Genomic DNA, 22,000 nt, shown 5'->3' on the forward strand with positions numbered 1-22,000 from the left:
GGGGGACCTGAGGGCAGGGGCTGGACCCCCAGGGGGGCTGAAGGCACTGAGCATGCCTGAGTGTGGAGGACTGGGCTGTCAGGTGGTCTGGGATGGGAAGCTGCCAGCGGGTCGGTGGGGGTGCAGATAGGGGTGTAGCCCTGCGAGGCAGCGACATTCCCGCCAGATGGCAGAGTAGTTGCGGGTATGTTTACATGGGGCACCCCTGGCCAGAGGCTCTTTCTGTGGGCTCAGGGCTTTTGGGAAGAACGCGGATTTGCAAGTTTTGAGAAGCCTATTTCCCTCTACCAGCCATGAAGTATGGTGCCACCAGAGGGCAGTGTTACCCAAGGAATAGGTGCGCCTGCAGACAGTGGGGGGGTTGATAGATGGATTTAAGAAATACTGGTGTGTAACAAAAATTTACACACAAAACATATAAGTGCTTATAATATTTATAAGCAATATAAACTATTAACTGAGTGTCCTTTAAAAATGAAAACACAACCACGAGGTGGTACGGCGCTCTGGTTGGCGGAAGCCTGGACAGCCCGCACACCCTCATCTCTCCTCCAGATTCAATCAGGAGGCACCTGCCGGGAGGCTGGTGGCCCCTGTCTCCCCAGCACCAGCTGGCCTCACATTCCAGAGTCTGGCTTCTGGTTTATGCTTGGGGGACGAAACCGGCCAAGGCCCCCCTTTACCTCTTTGGTTTGCTCCTGGGGGCCGCCAGTGGTCTGCAGCACGGCCGGATGGGGATAGATGCTGGCACCTAATTGTGGCTGGTGTGGCCGGGGACTGAACGCTGGATTTCACCAACGTTCCTTTCTGTTGAAAAGGCCATGAGTGGCCGTAGTGGTCTCCGGGCGAAGGGGCAGGTGTGTGCGATATGCAGCCTGGAGCCCGCTCTTCACTAGAAACAGCCTCTGGGCCTGCGTTTGCCCAGAAAATGGGGGGGGGGGGGCTGATGGTCTGAGGCCTGGGTGGCCACCCCACAGGGAGGGTGCCAGGCCCTCCACTTACCTGCACACCAGGGCAGACCTCATGGGTGCTCTGTCCACAGGCACCGGCAGCATCGAGATCCCCGTCCTCTGTCTGCTGGTCAATGGTGACCCCAGCACCCTGGAGGTAGGGCAGGGGAGGGAGGCGGGGGCCTGGTGGGAGACCCCCGGCCGGCCGCGGCTGCCTGCAGGGCCCTCCCTGGCCTGGGACAGGGCACCTCTGGCACGTGGGCTCAGGACAGTGCCCAAGCTGACGTGGGGCCCACTCTCCCCACCGTGACGCCTCAGAGGATTTCCAGGGCTGTGGAGCATGCTGCCCCGTGGCTGATCCTGGCGGGCTCAGGGGGCATTGCGGACGTGCTGGCAGCCCTGGTGAACCAGCCCCACCTCCTGGTGCCCCAGGTGGCCGAGAAGCAGTTTAAAGAGAAGTTTCCAGGAGAACATTTCTGCTGGGAGGACATCGTACACTGGACTGAGCTGGTAGGAGCCTCCTGGGGACTGCGGGATCCGAAGGCCAAGACCCCCTCCCTGTCCCACCCCTTCTCCTGGGCAGGGCTGACCCTGGGAGAAACTCCTCCTGGGCACCTTGTGCCCCCCGCCCAGGCAGAAGGGCCCAGCCTCCTCCCTCTCCCCACGAAGCCTCCACGCTGGCTCTGCCTCAGGCCCTTGGAGCAAGGGACTTCGGAGCAAGACCCCTGGGCTGGGGGTGGTGCTGCCCCGGTGCCCCGGGCAGCCGGATGGCCTGCTCTCTAGGACCCGCCTCACACGCCAAGCACCCAGCATGTGCCTCCATCCGTGCTAGGCCTGTGGTCTGCCCCCTGCCCCCAGGGCCACCTCAGGGCCTTTGTCCTGGTGTCCCAGCTGCAGAACATCACCTCCCACCCACACCTGCTCACTGTGCACGACTTCGAGCAAGAGGGCTCTGAGGAGCTGGACACCGTCATCCTTAAGGCGCTGGTGAAAGGTGAGAGCCCCGGGTGGAGGTGGGGAGGCCAGCCACTGCTTCCCGTGGCCCTGGCTCTGTGCCTGGCACGGGGCTGCTTCCCACACCCTGTCCCATCATGGCTCTCACCCTGCAGGGGCTGGCGCGTGGGGCAGGCCACTGCCCAGGTGGGATGTCGGCAGCCAGGATGCCTGGGACGGCGTCCCTCTGCTGTGTGTGTGTGTGTGTGCATGAGTGTGTGTGCCTGCGTCCGTGGGAGCACGTGTGTGTACCTTTGTGCCCGTGTGCATGAGTGTGTGTGCCTGCGTACATGTGAACACGTGTGTACCTGTGTGCACATGTGTGTGCATGAGTGTGTGCCTGCATCCATGGGATCACGTGTGCATGTACCTGTGTACCCGTGTGTGCATGAGTGTGTGTGCCTGCGTCCGTGGGAGCACGTATGCGTGTACCTGTGTGCACATGTGTGTGCATGAGTGTGTGTGCCTGCATATGTGGGAGCATGTGTGTGTACCTGTGTGCCTGTGTGTGCATGAGTGTGTGTGCCTGCATACGTGGGAGCATGTGTGTGTACCTGTGTGCCCGTGTGTGCATGAGTGTGTGTGCCTGCGTCCGTGGGAGCACGTGTACCTGTGTGCCCGTGTGTGCATGAGTGTGTGTGCCTGCATACGTGGGAGCATGTGTGCATGTACCTGTGTGCACGTGTGTGCGTGAGTGTGAGTGCCTGTGTCCGTGGGAGCACATGTGTGCATGCACCTGTCTGTGTGTGTGGCCCCGCACCCATGTTTCCATCAGCACGTGTAACAATACTGGAATGACACAGAGGTGATGCAGATCCGTAAAGGTCCTGTGTTTGGCAGGTTTGACGTCTGCTGTGTTTTACTGTAATTTGAGAAACTATTTAAAGTGTCCAATCCAGGGGCTTTTAGTCCATTTGCAAGTTGTCAATCATCTGCATGGTCTAATTCCAGAACATCTTCATTGCCCCCGAAGTGGGCTGGCAGCCGTCAGGCACGCCCTGTTTCCCTGGGCCCTGGTGCCCACCGGCGTGTGGTCTGCCTGCACAGATGTGCCCGTTCGGGGCCCTTCCTCTCAGGGGGCTACAGAGCGCAGCCCGGTGTGCCTGAGGCTTGCCCAGACCGCAGCACGTGCGTGTGCCTCATTGCTCTTTAGGCTGAGGGATCCTCCATGGGGCACAAGGACCACCTTGTGTCTCTCTGTACCTCAATCGACGACCCTGGGCTGTCCTACTGTCTGGCTGTCGCTTGATATGCTTCTCATACTGGAGACCAGCCATGCCAAGGGACTGACCTTGGGGAAGCCACAGACCCAGGCCCAGAGGGGCAGTTTGGGGCTGGGATGCCCTGGAGGGAGGGAGGGAGGGAGGGGACGCTCCTCCAGACAGGCTGTCTGCTCCCTCACGCTCCGCTCACCCCTGCTCATTCTAGTCCCGGGGGCCGGTGTTTCTGTCAGGGCTCCCAGGACCGGCTCCTGGGAGTCTTACGACATTGGGAGCCTCTCACCATTATTGAGAGGGTGTGAAGCAGGCCGCAGTTCCTGGGCTGTGTACCCAGAAGACCATCGCGGGGGGGCCCTGTGCCCACTGGCTCTGTGGACCACGGGGTTCGCCCCTCACCTCCTGCCCACTCTGCCTGCAGCCTGCAAGAGCCACAGCCAGGAAGCACAGGACTACCTGGACGAGCTCAAGCTGGCCGTGGCCTGGGACCGCGTGGACATCGCCAGAAGCGAGATCTTCAATGGGGACGTGGAGTGGAAGGTGCCCACCCACCGGCCAGCTGATGCCTCCTGAGCCTCGTTTCTGGCCGACACAGGGCGAGGACCGTGTCGTGGGCCTGGGACAGAGGGTGCTCCCAGGGCCAGTGGCGGGCCCCTTCCTGCCCACCGTGGCCGAGGGGGGCGGGGAGGCCAGGGCACCTGCTGGGAGCTCCCCACGTGCGGCCCCCAGGGAGGATGGGTCTGCCCGATGCCCAGGGACTCAGGGCCCCCGGTGGTCCAGAGCCGGGTCGGAGGGTCAGGATGGGGCACAGGAGCCGGGGAGCTCCCAGTGCCCTGGCTCGCACTCACTCTGCCCGTCTCCCCCACCTGGGCGTGCCCCGTGGCGGCCCCAGTCCTGCGACCTGGAGGAGGTGATGATGGACGCGCTGGTGAGTGACAAGCCCGAGTTTGTGCGGCTCTTTGTGGACAACGGCGCCGACGTGGGGGACTTCCTGACGTACGGGCGGCTGCAGCGGCTCTACCGCTCCGCGCCCCCCAAGAGCCTGCTGTTCGACCTGCTGCAGCGCAAGCACGAGGAGGGACGGCTGACGCTGGCTGGCCTGGGTGCCCAGCAGGCCCGCGAGCCGCCCGTGGGCCCACCCGCCTTCTCCCTGCACGAGGTCTCCCGCCTGCTCAAGGACTTCCTGCACGACGCCTGCCGCGGGCTCTACCAGGAGGTGAGTGGCCGGCGGCTGGGAGGGGCTGGGCCTGGCCACCAGGAGGCTGATGGCCCCGTCCTCCAGGAACGTGCCCCGGCCAGGCGGCCCGAGGGCCGGAAGTGGCTGTTGGATCTGAGCCGCAAGAGCGAGAACCCCTGGCGGGACCTGTTCCTCTGGGCCGTGCTGCAGAACCGCCATGAGATGGCCACCTACTTCTGGGCCATGGTGCGTGGGCCCTGACTCCGGCGGGCGGGCGGGGCGGGGGAGGCCAGCCTCCTCACACCCTGCCTCCTAGGGCCAGGAAGGGGTGGCCGCTGCTCTGGCCGCCTGCAAGATCGTCAGAGAGATGGCGCACCTGCAGACGGGGGCGGAGGTGCGCCGCACCGCGAGCGAGGCCAAGTACGAGCAGCTGGCCCTGGGTGAGCTCCGGCTGGCGGTCAGCCGACGCACGCGGCGGGGCCGGGGTCACCTCAGAGGCTCCTCCTGGGGGGAAGGTGGACCCTAACATTCTAACAGAGGGACAGATGGGTCCTTGGGCACACACGGGGTCTTGCTGCCGGTCGGTCGGGGCATGTGGGGTGACGACAGGGGAGGGAGGGGCAGGGCAGGCGGGGATGGTCAGTGTCCCCACGGGGAGCTGGGCGCGGCTCAGGGCATAGGCATGAGGATGGCGGGGGCCCGGCGGTGCGGGTGCCAGCGGCCGGTGTCGCGGGCAGGCCTCTTCTCTGAGTGCTACAGCAACAGTGAGGACCGCGCGTTCGCCCTGCTGGTGCGCAGGAACCGCTCCTGGAGCAGGACCACCTGCCTGCACCTGGCCACCGAGGCCGATGCCAAGGCCTTCTTCGCCCACGACGGGGTGCAGGTGACAGTCTGGCTTCCCCTGCCTCCACCCTCCAAGTCCTGGCCACGCCGGGCAGGGGGCACAGGAGGGACGTTCAGCTCCTGGAAGCGGCTGCCTGGCTTCCTTCTCGCTGCCCCCGGCCAGCCCTTTGTCCGCCTCGGGTCTCAGCAGAGGGGACGTCTCCTCGGCTCAGCCCTCCCGCACCCCAAACCCGGCCTCCCCCTGTGAAGGGTCTTCCCCGCGGGGATGCAGGGTGAGGCTTCGGCTGAGCCCGGGAGGGGACACCTGGTGCCGGGCACAGTGTGGGCAAAGGTGTGGGGGTGGGAGGCCAGCAGTGGCGCCTTTATTTCAGGCTTTCCTGACCAAGATCTGGTGGGGGGACATGGCGTCGGGCACGCCCATCCTGCGGCTGCCGTGTGCCTTCCTCTGCCCGGCCCTCATCTACACCAACCTCATCACCTTCAGGTGCGCTGGGTGCGGGCGCTGCCAGCTTGCCAGCCGCGGGGGGCCCTGGGCCCCGCGGGTGCTGCCGGTGGCGCGTCCCCACTGTCCCCCACGTGCAGCACCTGTGTGGGCCCCGCTGTGCACAGACCCTCCCCACATCCCTCCTCGGCGCGCTCGGCGCTTCCTCTGCTGGCCAGTGCCCTGCACACGGGGCCTGAGATCCCCTGTGCTTGCAGTGAGGAGGCCCCACCAAGGACGGGCCCCGAGGGCCTGCAGGAGCTGGACAGCCTGGACACGGAGAAGGGCCTGCTCTGCAGCCCGGGCAGCGGGTGAGGGCCGTGGGGTGGGCTGGCCGGGGGGCGGCACTCACTCCGTGGGGCGCCCGGCCGCCACCTCACCGCCGACTGTGGTCTCCTTGTGCTGCAGGCCGGACGAGTTGTCCGAGGCAGCGAGGGCTCGGGGCGACCGAGGGCCGCACGCCGTCTTCCTGCTCACGCGCTGGCGAATGTTCTGGGGCGCGCCCGTGACCGTGTTCCTGGGGAACGTGCTCATGTACTTTGCGTTCCTCTTCCTGTTCGCCTACGTCCTGTTGGTGGACTTCAGGCCACCTCCTCAGGGGCCGTCTGGGGCTGAGGTCACCCTCTACTTCTGGGTCTTCACGCTGGTGCTGGAAGAGATCCGGCAGGTCAGTGGTGGGCTGAGCCCACGAAGCCCTGATCCCAGCTCCAGGCTGAGCCCGGATCCCCGTCGACCCCGGCCTGGGGTGGGCAGGGCTGTCTCCGGTGAGCTGTCAGCGGACGGTCTGCCCCTCTGCCAGGGATTCTTCAGGGACGAGGACACGCATCTGGTGAAGAAGTTTGCACTCTACGTGGAGGATAACTGGAACAAGTGTGACATGACGGCCATCTTCCTGTTCGTTGTCGGAGTCACCTGCAGGTCTGTGGGGCCCAGAGGCCTGACGGGGGCCCCCTCAGTCGGGCCGGTGGGTGGGGCCACCTGCAGGACGAAGCCACGAAAGGCCTCGGAAATTCCGGCTTCTCTCTGGCACCCGCGCTGTGCGTCTGCAGGAAGCTCCTTCCCCTCTCTGGGCACGAGCAGCCCATCCAACCCAGCGCCCTCCCCCAGGATGGAGCCCTCCGTGTTTGAGGCGGGCCGCACAGTCCTTGCCGTGGACTTCATGGTGTTCACGCTCCGGCTCATCCACATCTTCGCCATCCACAAGCAGCTGGGCCCCAAGATCATCATTGTGGAGCGCATGGTGAGCCCCGGCCACAGCTGGGCCTGCCCTGGCCCCCGGCGGCGGGTGAGATAGCGCCCCGAACCGGGCGACCGCTCACACTCTCTGCTCTTCCCCCTGGAGATGAAGGACGTCTTTTTCTTCCTCTTCTTCCTGAGTGTGTGGCTTGTGGCCTACGGCGTGACCACACAGGCGCTGCTGCACCCCCACGACGGGCGCCTGGAGTGGGTCTTCCGCCGCGTGCTCTACCGGCCCTACCTGCAGATCTTCGGGCAAATCCCTCTGGACGAGATCGATGGTTAGCACACAGCCGGGGGGGGGGGGCTGGAAGCAGGACACCCCACCAGAGTGCAGCCAGGTGGGGTCCAGTCTACAAAGTCTCCTTTTACAACCCTTTCAGGGCCACGTGAGGCCCCAGCCAGGAGCTAGCTGAGATGCGGCTGGCCCCCAGGCCCTACAGCCCAGGAGCCGCTCCAGGCTGATTTCTGTTGGTCACAGGGACCTAAGACTCTGGGCGCCAGGCTAGGAACAAATGAGAGGAGGCCGCAGAGTGGACAGGAGCCAGCATCTGCCCTGGATGGGCTCCGCCACAGCAGGCACTGCAGGCTCAGGCAGGGGCCGTCCCAGTCCATCCCTAACCGACCCATGTGCTGATGCCTCTGCCCTCCTGGGCAGTCCTGCTGGACAGTGGGCCTCCCTGTCCCCCACCATCTGCCAGAGGCTCCGCACCAGGCCCTGGGCCCGCCTGCTGGCAAGGCCCCTCGGCCGTGGGGCAGTTCCTGACAGCGCCCTTGCTGCTTCCGGGGACACACCACAGTGTGTGCGCCTTGCCTACTGTCAAATGTGCGCAGCCTGTCAGGGGCTGTAGGTGTCTCCAGCTGGCCCTTGTGTGGGCTGAGGTCTGGTGGGGGTTCCAAGAATTTCCAAGGACAGTGGGTACAGTGCGGGAGGCAGAGCCATTTCACTGTGGGGGGCTGGGTGGTGACAGGTGCAGGGGAGCCCTGGGGTGGGGGACAGGGACACCTGTGCAGGCCCTGGAGATGGCTGGGATTCGGTGAGGAGGAGGAGGAGAAGGAACCAGCCCCTAAGGGAAGGTGTGCCAGTGCCAGGGGCCCGTGTGAGGGCCCTGGGAGGGGCCATTCTCTTAGGCCGGTGCAGGACCGGGGCCACCTGGGGCCCAGGGCAGTCAGGAGCGCCCTAGGTCTAAGGCCCAACCCCGACCACTGATGCCAGTGAGGCGCGGTCAGCATGCCAGCCACACACATGAGGATTTGTCAGTGGGGTGAGAGCAAGAGTGATGAGAACACAGGCTGCCAGGATGGGAACGGTACCACCACCATGGAAATCAGCCCACTGGGGTGCTCTGCAGGCACGTTTTCTCGGCCTGTTTGTGTGGCCTGCCCCCCGTGACTCCTCGGTGTTTGCCCACCCACACTGTTTCAGGCCCTTAGTTTCAGCAGACCCTGCCTCCCTTCACATATGGCCCCTGGCTGCCCTGTCCTGCAGTGCCCTTGGGAGGCGGGGAGTGCCGGGTCACTTGGAGGGCCACATCTCGGGCCAGCCAGCCCCAGCCACACGCTGGAGGAGGGGGGATAGTGGTGTGTGGTGGGGTCACGGCCCCTGCTCCCCAGAAGCCCAGGGCTACCCGAGGACGGCAGATGGAGTGCAGGCCTCCCCGAGGGGGTCCCAGCCCCCTGGCTGCCTCAGGTGGGCCGATGCTGGAGCACCAAGCCCACAATCAGGGCCAGGCCTGGGCCGGCCCTTCCCCTCCTGGGGCTGGGCTTCCTGTCTGCTCAGGCCTCTGGGTAACCCCGCCACGGGGGGGGGGGCAGGGCTGGGCTGAGTCACTAACATGCAGCCTGTGGGCCTGGGGCCCAGAGGGCCACCCTGTACACCCTGTCCCTGCGCTCCAGGCGGGAAGCCCTGGGGCTGACTTCAGTCTGGCTTCAGCCCCAGGGACAATTTAATTTCCAGCCTGGCCTGGTGGCACCTTTGAGAGTCATGGGGGTCTCACTGCTCTGGAGCCTGGGCGCGGGGGGAGAGAGGAGGGTCGTGAATCAGCCCCGAGTAGACCCACGGGCCAGGGTGGGGAGGCCGCTGCTCGCCCACACCCTTCCGCACACTCAGCAGCTCACCGTGGGCGGCCTGGCACAAAAAGTCACTCGGGAAATTAGGAGAGGAGCTCCCTCAAAGAGGGAGACACGGACACGTGAAAACAGGCCCTGCCAGCCTGACACGCGTGCACAGCGTGGGGACACAGGTACACACACTTAGAGACCAAGGCCGCCAGTGTCACCTGGACCCACAGCAGAGACCCAGAGAGGCAGCCGTGGCGACAGTCCAGTGCTCAGGCATGGGCAGCAACCACACGGGCACGCGGGCGCACGCACATATGCGACCTGTGCAGGTGGGCAGACGCGGCCACGAGCCCCCTCCTGAGGAAGATGTGGCAAGCACCCAGGGCAGCCGTGGTCTGTGCACTCATGCTCTGCTCCTTCCTCCCACGCCTCCTGTCCCATGAGCGTGGGGGTGCTAGCTGGGGAGGGGCCGGAGCTGTGATCCTCGGGCCTCCCAGGGCACACTTGCCCAGGGCGCAGAGCTCAGCCTGCTCCCAGATCGCGTACTCATTCCCACTGCCCAGAGAATGTTCTGTGAGCTGGCATGGCCCAGAGATGCTCTGTGTCCACAGTGCCTGTAGTTCAGGGTCAAGGGCAGTGTGGCCAGATGAGGTTTGAAAATGGTGCAGATTTGCCTCCCCTCACTGGGTGCCATGTGACAGGCCTTAGCGTTATAAAGGCCCTGACAAGTCCTGCGAGGGGAGACAGGGTCACCCCTCACCTAGACCAGCTCTCTCCAAACCAGCTTTGAGCACAGCCTTTGGCAGTGGGGAGTCCTCTGTGCCCCATCCCCCAAATGGCCTTGGCTCTGTGTCCAGAACCCGGGGCCCTGGCTGTGAGTGCAGGTGGGAGGAGGTGGGAAGTGGGACCAGTGCCCCCAGGCTGACCGTCCCCCTGGTTTGCTGGGACCGTGGTGTCCTAATACAGGAACTTTCAGGGCTAAGCCAGGCAATCCCCAGCCAACCAGGGTAGTTGGGCCACCTGGCCAGTGCCCTCCACCCCTGGGTGGCCTCAACCCGAGGATGAGGCTCTCAAGACCGGAGGGTGTCGGTCCGAGGCAGCCCCCACCGTGCCACTTGTGTTTCAGAAGCCCGCGTGAACTGCTCCCTGCACCCCTTGCTGCAGGAGGACTCCCCCTCCTGCCCCAACCTCTACGCCAACTGGCTGGTCATCCTCCTGCTGGTCACCTTCCTGCTGGTCACCAATGTACTGCTCATGAACCTGCTGATCGCCATGTTCAGGTGGCCCGTGCGCCCCCCGCTCCCTCCACGTGCGGGGCCCCAGGGACACCAGTGCCCAGCCCTCCAGGCCTGGGGCTGCAGGGGCCACTGCACCCCCGGAGGGGCTGGGGCCTGGACCGTGGGCCGAAGGAGGGCGGGGCCTCGACGAGGCGGTGCGGTCAATGACGGGCGTGGGGATGGGCGGCTCCCAGGACAGGTTTGCACCGGGCAGCCTGGGCTTGTCCAGGGGAGCAGAGGGCACGGGGAGACTCCACGTGAGCGGAGACGATCGCAGGAGAGGGGGGCTCTGGGAGTGGCATGAGGCCGTAGGAGGGACCCGGACGGGAGGACCCGGGGGGCCCATGTGTGCTCCGCCGCCCACACGCCGGCCCCACAGCTACACGTTCCAGGTGGTGCAGGGCAACGCCGACATGTTCTGGAAGTTTCAGCGGTACCACCTCATCGTGGAGTACCACGAGCGCCCCGCCCTGGCGCCGCCCTTCATCCTGCTCAGCCACCTGAGCCTGATGCTCAAGAGGGTCTTCCGGAAGGGGGCCGAGCAGAAGCGAGTGCACCTGGGTGAGCCCGCAGGGCTGGATGTGGGCTGGCAGCCCCAGACCCCCCCACACACGGAGGGGGAAGGGCGACGTGCCGGGAGGGCAGGCACGCAGAGGCCTGGGTCCCCCCCAGCCCCCCACCAAGGACTCCGGGTCGGGCGCTGTCCAGGCCCCGAGCAGCCAGCACAGGCTGAGCCCATCGCCTTCCTCCCCCTCACACCCCGGGCCCGTCTGCAGCGATGTGGAGGGCGGGGGGCAGGCCCCGTGGGGGCCGGGGCTTCTGTGGCCAGGTGCCACACGGGGCTTGCCCTGGCACCCCCCCACCCCCCCGCACCAAGGCCGGCCTGGCTCCAGCCAAGCCTGTGGCGGCCTGGTCTTCCCAGAGAGAGACTTGCCGGAGCCCCTGGACCAGAAGATGGTCACCTGGGAGGCGGTTCAGAAGGAGAACTACCTGAGCAGGCTGGAGAAGCAGAGGAAGGACAGCCAGGAGGAGGTGCTGCGAAAAACCGCCCACAGGTGCGCAGGGGCTGTGAGGGGGGGCCCCAGAGCCCCCGGCCTGGAGACCAGGGCTGTGTCCCCCGTGGGCCACCAAGAGGGGCTGGCAGAGCTGGCGAAGGGCCTGCGGAGGGAAGGCTGGAGCCTGAGTGGGGCGCCAGAGGTTGTGAGATCCCCTCCGGGACCTGGGGCACCATCAGTGCCGGGCAGCGGACTGCCTTAAAGCCAGGTGTGGCCCCCGCCTGCCAGTCACAGTTCTGAGCTGGGGAGGCTGAAGCTGAGAGGGGCAGAAGGACCGATACAGGTGGTGTCCTCTTTGCTCTGGATCCCCCCAAAATGGTCCATCCCAGTGGTCCCTTCAGGCCCACAGCTCCTGTCTGCCCTTGTCCCCCGCTCTTGCTGACAGTCACTCCACCCCATCGAGCTCCCACGGAGGACAGAAGGGCTCTGTACCCAGATCTGGGGATGATGGGAAAGGGCAGACACCCCACACCTCCCCAAAGGGCCTGGGTGGCTGGGGACAGGGGAGGATGGGGAGGCTGCCCGGACGCGAGCACACCGTGCCCACCGGTTTCCGCTGCAGGGTGGACTCCGTAGCCCAGCATCTCGGGGGGCTGAAAGAGCAAGAAAAGCGCATCAAGCGTTTGGAGTCGCAGGTAGGCAGGTGGACCACGCGCTCTTCTGACGGGGGCCCTCACCCAGCCCTGCGCCCCAACATCCAAGCTCACGGGCCCACACGCAGGCCTGGGCTCAGCAGGAAGGCAGGGCAGGGTGAGGCCCTGGGGGGCGCAGTACCTGTACCTACCCCCACAAGTGACTTCAGGGACAGCGTGCTCTCCCCGGAGGGGGTCCTGCCCTTCAGACCCCCTCACTGTCCACTCTCCACACCTGGAACCTCGCCCTCATGCCCACTCCCTCAAGCACAGCCACGGGAGGGGAGGGTCACGGGGTGGCAGGGACCCTGGGGCTTCCCTGGACGCCTCTCCCTCCTCCAGATCAACTACTGTGCGGTGCTCCTGTCCTCCATGGCCCAGAGCAGCTCCTCCTGCAGTAAGTGTGTGTCCAGGGAAGACAGAGCCAAGGGAGGGGTTACAGGCTGGCCTGGGGACACGCGGAGGACTGTGGCAGGGCGCCCAGTCATCTGCCTTCCTGGCCTGGGAGGGGACTGGCCCAGGCCTCCGATGGCCCTTGGCTGGCAATGGTCTTTAGGGTGGGGCAAGTGCCCTCTGCGGATGCCCTCCACCTCAGCCAGGCTGAGAGCGGGCCGCTCGATTAGCCCTCCTAGACACCATCCCCGGCCCCTCCCGGCCAGGCTGCCACGTCCCGTGCTTGTGCGCCCCTCCCTCTCCCCTGGGCCAGCCCCACCGGCCCCAGCTGCAGCTGAGGGGTCTCCCTTCCGCAGCAGACTCCCAGACCCTGAAAGACAGACACGAGCAAGCCTCTGCTCGCCACCAAAGCGGCGCAGACAGCAGCAAGCATCCCGAGGCTGGCCGGCTGCTCTCAGACACCTGAGCCACGTGGACTGTCCACACACGGGGCCCACCTCCCAGCATCCTGATCACAATGGACAGGCAGGGACACGGCTCTTAGCTGGCCATCCCAGCCCTGCAGACACACCAAGCTTCCCCCACCTCTGGTGGCGCCCTCAGTGGGCTGTGGTTCTAGTGGCCTTGCCCTGCCTGGTGCCTTCCCCAGGACCTCTCTCCACGAGGAAGCACGGTGGTGTACGGTGGGCCCTCTCCAGACAGGTGGGGGCCCATGGGTGCCCATCCACAACTGCCCAGCCTGGGCCGAAGCACCTCGTCTGGTGGGCAACAGTTTGGGGCCTCTATCTGTCTCCTACCCAACCTGTGTCACCTGTTAAAACTCATTTTGTGGAAACATGAGCGGCTAGAACTTCTGCCCTTTAAGACCTGGACCCGGGTGTTAACTACGCACGTTAGTTGCCAGCCCCACATACCCTCACCTGCTCACACAGCAAGTGCTGGACTAGCCATGGCCCCAGGACATGGCCCCGAGAGGACCCACCTCTGCCCCACGGCTACTTTCTCCTAGAGAGCACACCCACACCAAGTCAGTAAAGACCATGGGGCAGTGAGCCAGGTTACCTGCCCGTGGGACGCGGGTCCAGGCTCCTGCGGTGGCCCTAGCTAGGGTGAGTGGCTAGCCACATTGGTCCTGCCTTCCCCTGGGGGCCTGGGGCTGGGACAGCAGGCTGGCCAGGCTCTGCTATGTCTTGCCACCAGGCACAGGGGTGACATGCTTGTCCCGCTCTGCCTTCCCTGACACCTCCAGGGGTTCATGTTCCTTCCCCCGCTGTTGGGCCTGGCCACACGAGCAGTGCCCCTGCGCACAGCTCAGCTGATCTGGCGATGTGGTCCCAGGACACTGGCCATCATTACACACGGCCCAGGCAGGCCAGAGCCAAGGGGCAAGAATGGCCAGGGCTGGGGAAGGCCCCTGCCCCCACTCACATTCTGGCCTCTTAGAGACCCATTTCATCAGCATTCCTTGCCCCAAGCCCTGTTGGAGGCATATGCTGGACAGCTGGGATTGTGAGCTCACCCCTGGTGAGGTGCCCAGGGCCTTCTCTACCTCTTGCTCTAGACCAAGATGGACGGCTGATAGACCCAGACATCAATTTAAAAAGCCTCCGTGCCCCCTGGACACTAAGTTGGGGAGGATGGAATGAGAGAACAGGGCGCCTGGGTGTGCCGGTGGCAGACCAGGCCCCAGCCACCCTGGTCCTGAGGTGGACGGTCTACACAGAGACACAAAGCCTGAGGAATACCAAACCTTTACTGTTGCCCCACAGGCACGTGGTGGACCCGGGTTTTTGCTGTCCACTGGCAAGCTCTGCTTCAGACACCACACCCTGAGCCCCAGCCCAGGCTGCTGGCACCTCCCACTGGCAGCGCTCCCTTCCCGGGGGGCTGGGGCCCCAAGCCGCGCTCCACGCCAAGTGGCCAGTGGCCCTGGCTGCCCTCCTCTGCCAGCCTAATCAGGGAACATCAGCCAGGCAGTCTCTTCTCTCACATCTCAGCACCTGGGGCCTCGGGGCTGCTGTTCTTGTTCCGGAAATGGTCTCTGTTCCGCTTCCTGCTGCCATGGAAGCCAACAGTCTCCACCACTGGGGGCCTTGCTGCTGACCCAGCGTGGGTAGCCCCCTGTAGCATGCCCACTTCCTGAAGGCCCCCATGGGGGCTGCTCCACTCCTCAGCCTCCGGGCTCCCAGGCCCAGCCAGGTGGGCCAGCTCCACAGGGCCCTCGCCCCCTGCAGCACCCAGATTCCCAGGCACACCCCTGCCTGGCTCTCCTGCCTTCCTTAGGGCCCTCTTCCTCTCAGGCCTGGCCTCGCCAGCTCGGGTGGGTTTGGTGAAGACAACTCTTCCCTCCCCGCAGCTAGAAGGATCCTGGTTGAAAGAGGGCATGTAGTCACTGGGGGCAGCCAGGTTCGGGGAGCCCAGGAAGGCCAGAGCGGCGGCCCGGTTGCTCTGCTCGCTGACCTCGGCCACGCTTTCCAGGCTGTACTTGGTCCAGCGCTCAGGGTGGGCCACATAGTCAGGGACCGGGGGCAACTTCGGGGGGACAGGGCTCTCAATGGCCCTGCCTGGACCCTCTCCTGGAGGCTGGTGTGAGGGTGCCGGTGGTGGCAGGAAGCCCCCACTGTCGCCCGGGTCAGTCTGGGCCACAGACGGTGGAAGCTGCCTGGCTGCGCCCTCCAGGCAGTCAAAGATGTGGTGGCTGCGCCAGGAGAAGGTGGAGCTCGTGCCCCTCAGGTGGAATGGCCGCACCGAGGCTGTGGGGAGGCCCCGCGAAGGCAACAGGGACTCATCGGGGTCTGAGTCCCCCTGGGCCTCCCCAGGCGGGCTGAGATCAGAGTCTGAGTCGCTGAGAGAGACGGTGTCGGAAGGCAGAGTGTCGGCCTCTGTCCCTTGCTCAGCTTCCAGGGCCTCTCCTGCCCGTGCCTCAGACATGTGTCCCAGGGCGCACCACACCTACACCGGAACGGCCCAAGAAGTTCGTTTCTGAGGATCGCAGTCACTTAGGACAGGTCCCTCCTGTAGACCCACTGTCCCTGGGCCAGCGGCAGGATGCACAGGAAAAACTATGTCCTACAACACGAGGGAGAGATCCCCGTCCCCTGAAAGCCCTCTCACCTCCCTTGTCTGATGGATGTCTGTGCGGACACTGGAGTGCTGGTGGGGGAAGTACTGGCAAAGGCGTGGTGGCCTTGGTCCCGGCTCCGTTCAGCTGCTCAACTGTAGTGGGCTGAGGGTGGGAAGAGCCAACCATCAGATCAGACCACAAAGATGCAGAAGTGGTGCCACAGCCCTCAAGGGGTGGTCCTGGGTTTACGGAGCCCAGACAGAGGTCAGGCCCGAGAGCAGATCCTTTGTAAAGATCGCCTCATTCAATGCTCTTGAGTCACGTCTAGGGGGCCCCCGGGGGTGGGGTTGTGGTAGTAGGGAGCCAGCCAGGGCTTGACCCCAGGCACAATAGCACCCTGTGCTCTCCACTCTCAGTCAGGTAGGCTCATTTACTAACTGCTCAGCACAGCGTGTGGCACGCCACAAGCACTCCACAAAGACTGGGCCACCTGCCTGGCCCAAGGCAAGGTCTGCTCCTGATTGCTGGGAGAGGCCCTGGGAGCTCCACTGGAGTCTGCAACCGGGTCCTTGGCATCTGAGGCATCCGCAAGGAAGTGGGGTGTAATGACCACCTGGGGCATCCTTCCAGACAGAGGCAAGCCCTGCAGCTCCTGCAGTGACTTCCAGTGGCACGTCCCCCACAACCCTGCACAGACCTCACCTTCCCAGCAGAGCACAGAAATGCCACCAACACTTGTTTAGTGGCCCAAGTGTGACCAGGCGGGTACCTCGCAGCTTGTATTTCCGGGCTCAGAGGGCAGCCCAGCCTCACCCATTCATCCACCAAGTCCTCCCCGCCAAGCCCCCAGCCCAGGGTGACCCACTGTCATGCGCCCACGAAGGAGCAGGCAAGTGGGCCAGGAGCGGCCGCGAGTGCCCCGCAGTAGATCAAACACTGACGGGACCTCCACTGCTCTGGGGCACGACTCCCCAAGTGAAGGAACACCTCCAAGAGAGAAAGGGAGCAGGAAACACACCCACCCACGTGTTTAGCGCCGGCAGGGCCAGACACGGAGAATGTGCCAGTCACACAGCACGTTGCAGGGAAAGCCAGAACTCCAGCCAGACTCCTGCTTCCCAAATTCGCGCTCCTGTAGTCCGCACCGCCGGGGACGCCACCGCGACTAAGAGAAGTAGCCGGGTCAGTGGGACACTCATAGGAACCCACGATAGGAAAGCCGGGAGTGTGTGAGCTCAGTGGGCTAGGAGCGTGCAGCGGCCGGGGGCTCGGGGGCTCGGGGACTCGGGGGCTGGGGCCCTGTCCCAGGGGGCGGGACCACCGGCTTCCCTGCCAGCGCACGCGGCCCCGCTTGGGAGCAGAACCCCTGGCTTTCTCTGCTCCGGCGGGGGCCTGGGCCGCATAGGGTTCCAGGGCCCAGACCGCGAGGGACCGGAGACACGAAGCACTCTGGGGGGGCTCCGGGCTTGGACAAGTAGGCTGCGGACAGCGAGCTCCCAGACACGCGACCGGCAGACAGCGCCGCACTCCCTCACCACAAACCTACCGGATCCGCGCCGCCCGGCGGGCTCCATCTTGCGCCGCGCTCGGCGTTCTGGGAAACTGAGTCCTCCGCCGGACCAGCGCCGCGGCATCCGCACCTGTACAACTACGACTCCCACAAGGCACTGGGCCGCTACTCCCGCGGCCTGCCGGGTCGCGTAGCCCCTGCGCATGCGTCCTCACTTTTCTTCCGAGCCTCCCCTCCCCGGAAACAGCGGCTCTCCTTCCCGCAAAGAGCCGGAATTGAGTAGGGAGGGGAGGAAGGAGGAAGAGGCAGTACTGCGACTCCCAAAATGCTCGAGGGCTAACGGCCACCTCCGCGTTCCCGGGGCCCCAGCGCCACCTGCTGGAAGTCGCGAGCACAGCGGCCGCCTCAAACCGGAAGTGCGTCTTCGCGCGCGGCGCCGTTGCCGGGTGCTTCCGGACCGCGCCCGTCGTGGGGAAAAGGAGGGGGTAGGGGTTTCAGCTGAGCCCTCGGCTCAACCTCTAGGCGTCCTGGCCTCGCCTGACCACCGCGATGGCCTGGCTGGCCGCGTCCACCCGGCCTCTCCTGTGCGGCCCCCGCCGGCCCCCGCTCCTCTCGTGGCTGCAGTCTAGGAGTGGTCGGGAAGCCCAGGCCTCGCTCCTGGGACGGCCCCTAGGCCGCCCCCCGCCCCACGCCAAGCACGGGCTGAGGCTGCTGCGTGCCCTGTGCCATGAGGCCAGGATGCCCCAGGGTCTCACAGGGCAAAGTAAGGGGGTGGGGGCTCCGTGGGCCACCCTGTTCTCCCAGCGACCCACCCCGGCGCAGAAGGCAGAGGGGTGTGGCAGGAGGGGCAGACCCCACTGAGACCCAATGACCCCAAATGCAGGGCTAGGGCTAGTTTATAAAATAAGCACCAGAGGAGACCGCTGTGAGTTCTCAGCGTGAACCCCAGCCAGGCGCTTGAGGCCTCAGGGGGTCAGTCTGGCATACACCAGGTCAGCGCCTGCACTCTGCTCGTGGTGACATCACCCAGCAGTTCCCCGGGTGGCAGCTGGGCCTCAGTCCATCACAGGTGTGGGTCGGGTGAGCTCCCCATGCAGAGGCTCAGACCTTCCTCTCCAGCCTTTGCAAGATGCGGCTTAGGCCGGGAGCTACCCAGCTTCTCCACAGAACACTTATAAGCACCCAAGCCAGCCAGGAAGAGTCCCTTCAGTGCATGGGAGGGGGTGGTGTCAGAGCTGTCCCCCAGGAGGAAGGGGAGTCTTGCAGGCCCCCCACCTCAAGCACATCCTACACCACAGTATCTGACTGCCCCCTCTGGGCTGTGCTGCCCCAGGAATAGGTGGGGGAGGTTGGGTGGGGGCTGTGGATGGTGGCACAGAACCCACGGAAGGGGCACCTGCCCTGCGGAGTGCTCTCGGGGGGCCCAGCACACCCTGCAAGGTCCCCAGAGCTGAGCCTCACCGCTGCCGGGCCCCCTGCCCCTCCCGCCACCCCCTGGGTCTCGGACGCTGCACGCACAGACAGTGGGTTAGCATGCCTGGATTTTCCTTCTTTATTGAATGACTTTCGAGATGTAATTACAGTGGAAGGTGACGAGTTAGAAAGGACAGGTGCACTGAAGGCGTAAGGCTGCTTGCAGACCCGGCTCTAGACAAGTGGCGGGAGAGGAACGAGAGTTAAAAAAGGCATGAGCCGTGCAGCCCGGGGGGCAGGTGGGTGGGCCACGGGGCCCCCAGGAGAGGCCTGGCTGAGCAGCAGGCAGACCCCCTCAGCAGCCGCAGAAGCAGAGGGGACCCCTGCCTCACAGTCCCCAAGGCCCACTCACACGCCGTCTATGGTGACTTCAGCCCCGAAAGGTAACGGGGAACTTCAGGACAAAAACATAACCTCAGAAGTAAAAAGGCTAATAAGTGAGCAGAGTAATACCGGAGAAGTTATATACACGGGCGGTGACGGCCCCTCCTCAGAAATGTCCGGTCACTCCAGGGGCACTGCAGGGTTCCCACCGGCCCTCCCCTGCAGTGGCAGCGGCTGGGGCCGCTCAGTACACGGAGCTGTTCCGGATGCCACAGCAGAGCACCATGCTCAGGATCATCTCGAAGATCTGCGGGGGGTTGGGTGGGACAGTCAACACCGGCAGTCCTGGGGGGCGCCCTGAGCGGATGCCCAGCCCGTGCACTCACCATGATCACAGCAACCACGATGGCCGCAATGCCGATGAGGTACAGCTTCCCCGAGAAGAGGTCATCGATCTTCTGATGGCAGTCCTCCTGGGGTGGGCGGGGGGAGACAGCCCGCAGACGGTCAGGGGCGCGGGCCCTCGGGCCCCCACGGTGCAGCGGCCGGGCTCCTTGCGGAAGAGCAGGGAGGGGCTCGACCCCTTGGAAGAGGTGTGACCGGGGCCTGCTCTCTGCCAGGTTATCTCACACCCGTTTTAAAACGTGGAAATGGAACGTGCTGTGTGCGCTCTTCTGCTCAGGTCGCTGAGCCGCACGAAGAGGGTGTTGACCTAGGAGGCCGGGGCGCCCTCCACACCCACTCTCCCACTGGGAGCCGGGGGCAGAGACTCGCCGCCCCGTGGGCCCAACCCGCCAGCACCAGCCAGCCCCACCCAGGGCTGGTGGCGTCGACGCGCGGGAGCAAGCCTGGGAGGCCCTGCCGGCCCCACGTACCTTGAACAAGTTGCTGATGACGGTGCTGCCCGAGGGACAGAGGTTGTTCTTAAGCATGGAGGTGGTCAGTGCAGACAGTGTGCTGGAGCCACAGCAGTTGAGCTGCAGGAACCGAGGACCCTGCGGTCAGCCCTGGGCCCTCACGCAGAGATGACCCTCGGGAGATGGCCAGGGACACATCCCGCAGGCTGTCCCGGTCTGGCCCAGGGTGGGGGGCTGGGACGGTCTGCTCCAGGGGGAGAACTGAGCTCAGGGGCCCCTCTCCTCCCCTTCCTCCCACTGCACCCTGGCCTAACGGGCTCATGTGGCTATTAGGGATCCGTGGGTCCCCGAGAATCCCCCGCACCGTCTCATGGAAGGTCTTCACCACGGCCTTGGCGTTGTTGGCGTCGTCGTCCACCACGGCCTGCTGCAAAGCCTGGTCGTAGAACTGCTTCACGTCCTTGGCGATCTGGGGGAGGGGTGTGCAGGAGGGGTGCGGTCACCCCACCACAGGGACCTTCCCTGGGGGGCAAGCATTCACCTGGCTCTCCCGAGAACATGATGCTTCCAGGGTAGACCTGGATGCCCTGAGGCTGGGAGACAGGTGGCCCTGACTCCTACTTAGCCCCTGTGCTGCCTCCTCCAGAAAGCCCTCTGTGACCTTTCTACCAGGCAGGCCCCATGGGGAGCCCCAAAGAGCACTCCGCAATCCAAGGGTAGGCCCAACCCATTCCCCACAACCTGAGCAGCAGGCCCTCCTCCCCTGCAGCCCGGCCAGGATGGACCCCACCGCTGCGGTCCCAGGCTCACCTGGTCTTTGTTGACAAAGCCCCAGATGCCGGCGGCTACTTCACAGGCAAAGAGGATGACCAGGCAGGTGAAGAACTGGGGAGGCCGTGCAGGACCCAGAGGGAAGGGCAGAGACACCGGGGATGAGAGCAGGCATGGGGCAGCTTAGGGCTGGCCATGTAAGATGACACATCCGACTGACCGACAGGTGTGTGTGCGGGTGAACGTCCCGGCCAGGGACGAGCCGTGTAGAGGGGGAAGACTCGGTCTCAGCTGTGACCTGCTGAGGTTCTCAGCATCCCCGCAGGCCGGAGCTCAGTGGGTCGGGGCTGCAGGCCCGCACAGCCCCAGGGGGGGTTGGCCCCAAGTGAACCCTTCCGTACCCCAAGTCTCCCTCTCCCTGTGGGTAGGGGGTCACCATGACACCGGCGCCCACTGCCCATGCCTCCTGGCCTGGCCTCAGCTTCCCCAATGAGATTGGCCGAGGGACTAGGACATGCCCTCTATTGTATCTGTGGCTTTTTATTAAACACAAAGAAAGGCCACTGTAGAGCTATGAGTTAGGAACCAGACGTCACAGCAATCGACCAGGATGGGATTTCTGAACTGCACAGGGAACCCGGAGGGCTGACATTCTGGGAAAGGTCCCCAGGCCACCCCGTGAGCCCCCCTCCAAGGCCACACTGGCAAGGGGGCCCATCAGAGCTGAACACGGGGTGCCTCCAGCAGAACTCTGGGTTCTGCCTCTGCACCCCCCTCCCGCCCCCACCCGGCCCCGGAACTTACCGTCCCCAGCAGGCACTGGGACTCCTGGATGGCCCCATAGCAGCCCAGAAACCCCACGAACATCATCACGGCACCCACGGCGATGAGGATATAGATGCCTTTATGGGGGAGCAATGGACACCCTCAGTGAGCAGTGTCCCCCCCCAGAGCCCCTCCCATACCCTCTGCCCAGGACTCGGGCCACCCTGCCCCCGAGGAGCAGTGAGGGCACTGCAGCCTGGCCACCAGGCGAGCGCCCCTCCCGCGCCTGCACCCCTCCTCCGCCCGCGGGTCTGCACCCTGTGAGCTAGGCCTCCGAGGGCCGGGCCAGGACTGACTGGCACAGCACAGAGCTCGGAGAGCTCTGCCAACAGATCTTTACACGGCCTCCCTCCTGGGGGGAGGCCCGTGGACAGCCTGCATCCACTCCGGTTCCTGAGAGCCTCTGCAGCCCAGTGGGGGCCACGAGGATCACCCCCTCCTGGTGCACAGGGCCGTGCCCACTCCTCTCGGACAGGGGGTCAGATCCAGCGGCTCCATGTGGCTCCTTGGGCTGGAGGAGTGGGCTCGATCAGCTTCGAGGGACTGGAGCCTACTGGAGGCGGTGGCCTGGCAGCTGGGGTGGCCCCACAGACGATGGTGCATGGTGTGGGAGGGACAGTTCCAGGATGGCACACAGGGGTACCCACCAGGCTGGGCATGGGGTCCTGGGGAGGCAGGAAGGGCCAGCACACGGTGGGGGGGTGCCTCTGGCCTGGCTGCACTGCCTTCTTGGTGCCCACGGCCCACCCAGACAGGTCTGGTTCTGATAAGTGTGGTTGGGGACCCACTGGGCTCTGCAGTGTCGCTCTGGATGCTGAGGGGGCCCTGGTAACCTGCCCCCCCCCCCCCCCCCCCCGGGGG

General features: G+C 65.1%; 3 protein-coding genes across 6 annotated transcripts in view; 1 reads left to right on the forward strand and 2 right to left on the reverse strand.

Annotated features, from left to right (window-relative positions):
* The window catches only part of TRPM5 (transient receptor potential cation channel subfamily M member 5), an 18,324-nt gene extending 5,543 nt beyond the window's left edge, over nt 1-12,781 (forward strand). Inside the window, exons 6-24 of the mRNA XM_040638793.1 lie at nt 1,043-1,107; nt 1,269-1,460; nt 1,842-1,944; nt 3,582-3,700; nt 4,053-4,583; nt 4,654-4,777; nt 5,075-5,220; nt 5,552-5,664; nt 5,880-5,972; nt 6,070-6,328; nt 6,461-6,579; nt 6,769-6,901; nt 7,004-7,178; nt 10,085-10,238; nt 10,615-10,796; nt 11,158-11,290; nt 11,853-11,925; nt 12,265-12,319; nt 12,672-12,781. Coding sequence (XP_040494727.1) covers nt 1,043-1,107; nt 1,269-1,460; nt 1,842-1,944; nt 3,582-3,700; nt 4,053-4,583; nt 4,654-4,777; nt 5,075-5,220; nt 5,552-5,664; nt 5,880-5,972; nt 6,070-6,328; nt 6,461-6,579; nt 6,769-6,901; nt 7,004-7,178; nt 10,085-10,238; nt 10,615-10,796; nt 11,158-11,290; nt 11,853-11,925; nt 12,265-12,319; nt 12,672-12,781 — 2,879 coding nt within the window. The remainder of the gene's footprint in view (nt 1-1,042; nt 1,108-1,268; nt 1,461-1,841; nt 1,945-3,581; nt 3,701-4,052; nt 4,584-4,653; nt 4,778-5,074; nt 5,221-5,551; nt 5,665-5,879; nt 5,973-6,069; nt 6,329-6,460; nt 6,580-6,768; nt 6,902-7,003; nt 7,179-10,084; nt 10,239-10,614; nt 10,797-11,157; nt 11,291-11,852; nt 11,926-12,264; nt 12,320-12,671) is intronic.
* Nucleotides 12,782-14,050: 1,269 nt separating this feature from the next.
* TSSC4 (tumor suppressing subtransferable candidate 4) lies at nt 14,051-17,073 on the reverse strand. 4 transcript variants are annotated; one of them, XM_008699628.2, is made up of 4 exons: nt 16,926-17,051; nt 16,402-16,544; nt 15,430-15,541; nt 14,051-15,267 (listed from the first exon to the last, which is right to left on the reverse strand). In XM_008699628.2, exon 4 carries the CDS (start codon nt 15,244-15,246, stop codon nt 14,302-14,304), a length of 945 nt encoding a protein of 314 aa, XP_008697850.1. In that variant the 5' UTR covers nt 15,247-15,267; nt 15,430-15,541; nt 16,402-16,544; nt 16,926-17,051; the 3' UTR covers nt 14,051-14,301. The 4 variants fall into 4 exon arrangements, with proteins under 4 accessions (XP_008697850.1, XP_040495568.1, XP_008697848.1 ...); XM_040639634.1 differs by lacking the exon at nt 16,402-16,544 and having other exon boundaries at nt 16,926-17,073; XM_008699626.2 differs by having other exon boundaries at nt 14,051-15,541.
* Nucleotides 17,074-18,417: 1,344 nt separating this feature from the next.
* Nucleotides 18,418-22,000, reverse strand: part of CD81 (CD81 molecule) — a 16,170-nt gene continuing 12,587 nt past the window's right edge. Inside the window, exons 3-8 of the mRNA XM_040639635.1 lie at nt 21,119-21,216; nt 20,354-20,428; nt 19,908-20,012; nt 19,562-19,663; nt 19,073-19,159; nt 18,418-18,993 (exon numbers count right to left, since the gene is read on the reverse strand). Coding sequence (XP_040495569.1) covers nt 18,931-18,993; nt 19,073-19,159; nt 19,562-19,663; nt 19,908-20,012; nt 20,354-20,428; nt 21,119-21,216 — 530 coding nt within the window. The 3' untranslated portion in view covers nt 18,418-18,930. The remainder of the gene's footprint in view (nt 18,994-19,072; nt 19,160-19,561; nt 19,664-19,907; nt 20,013-20,353; nt 20,429-21,118; nt 21,217-22,000) is intronic.

The sequence above is a fragment of the Ursus maritimus genome, unplaced genomic scaffold (assembly GCF_017311325.1).
Source record: "Ursus maritimus isolate PB19 unplaced genomic scaffold, ASM1731132v1 scaffold_23, whole genome shotgun sequence".
Lineage (NCBI taxonomy): Eukaryota > Metazoa > Chordata > Mammalia > Carnivora > Ursidae > Ursus > Ursus maritimus.

What these genes read in the sequence shown, in the direction of transcription:
- TSSC4 (XM_040639634.1), bottom strand. Translation starts at nt 15,246, where the DNA reads ATGTCTGAGGCACGGGCAGGAGAGGCCCTGGAAGCTGAGCAAGGGACA.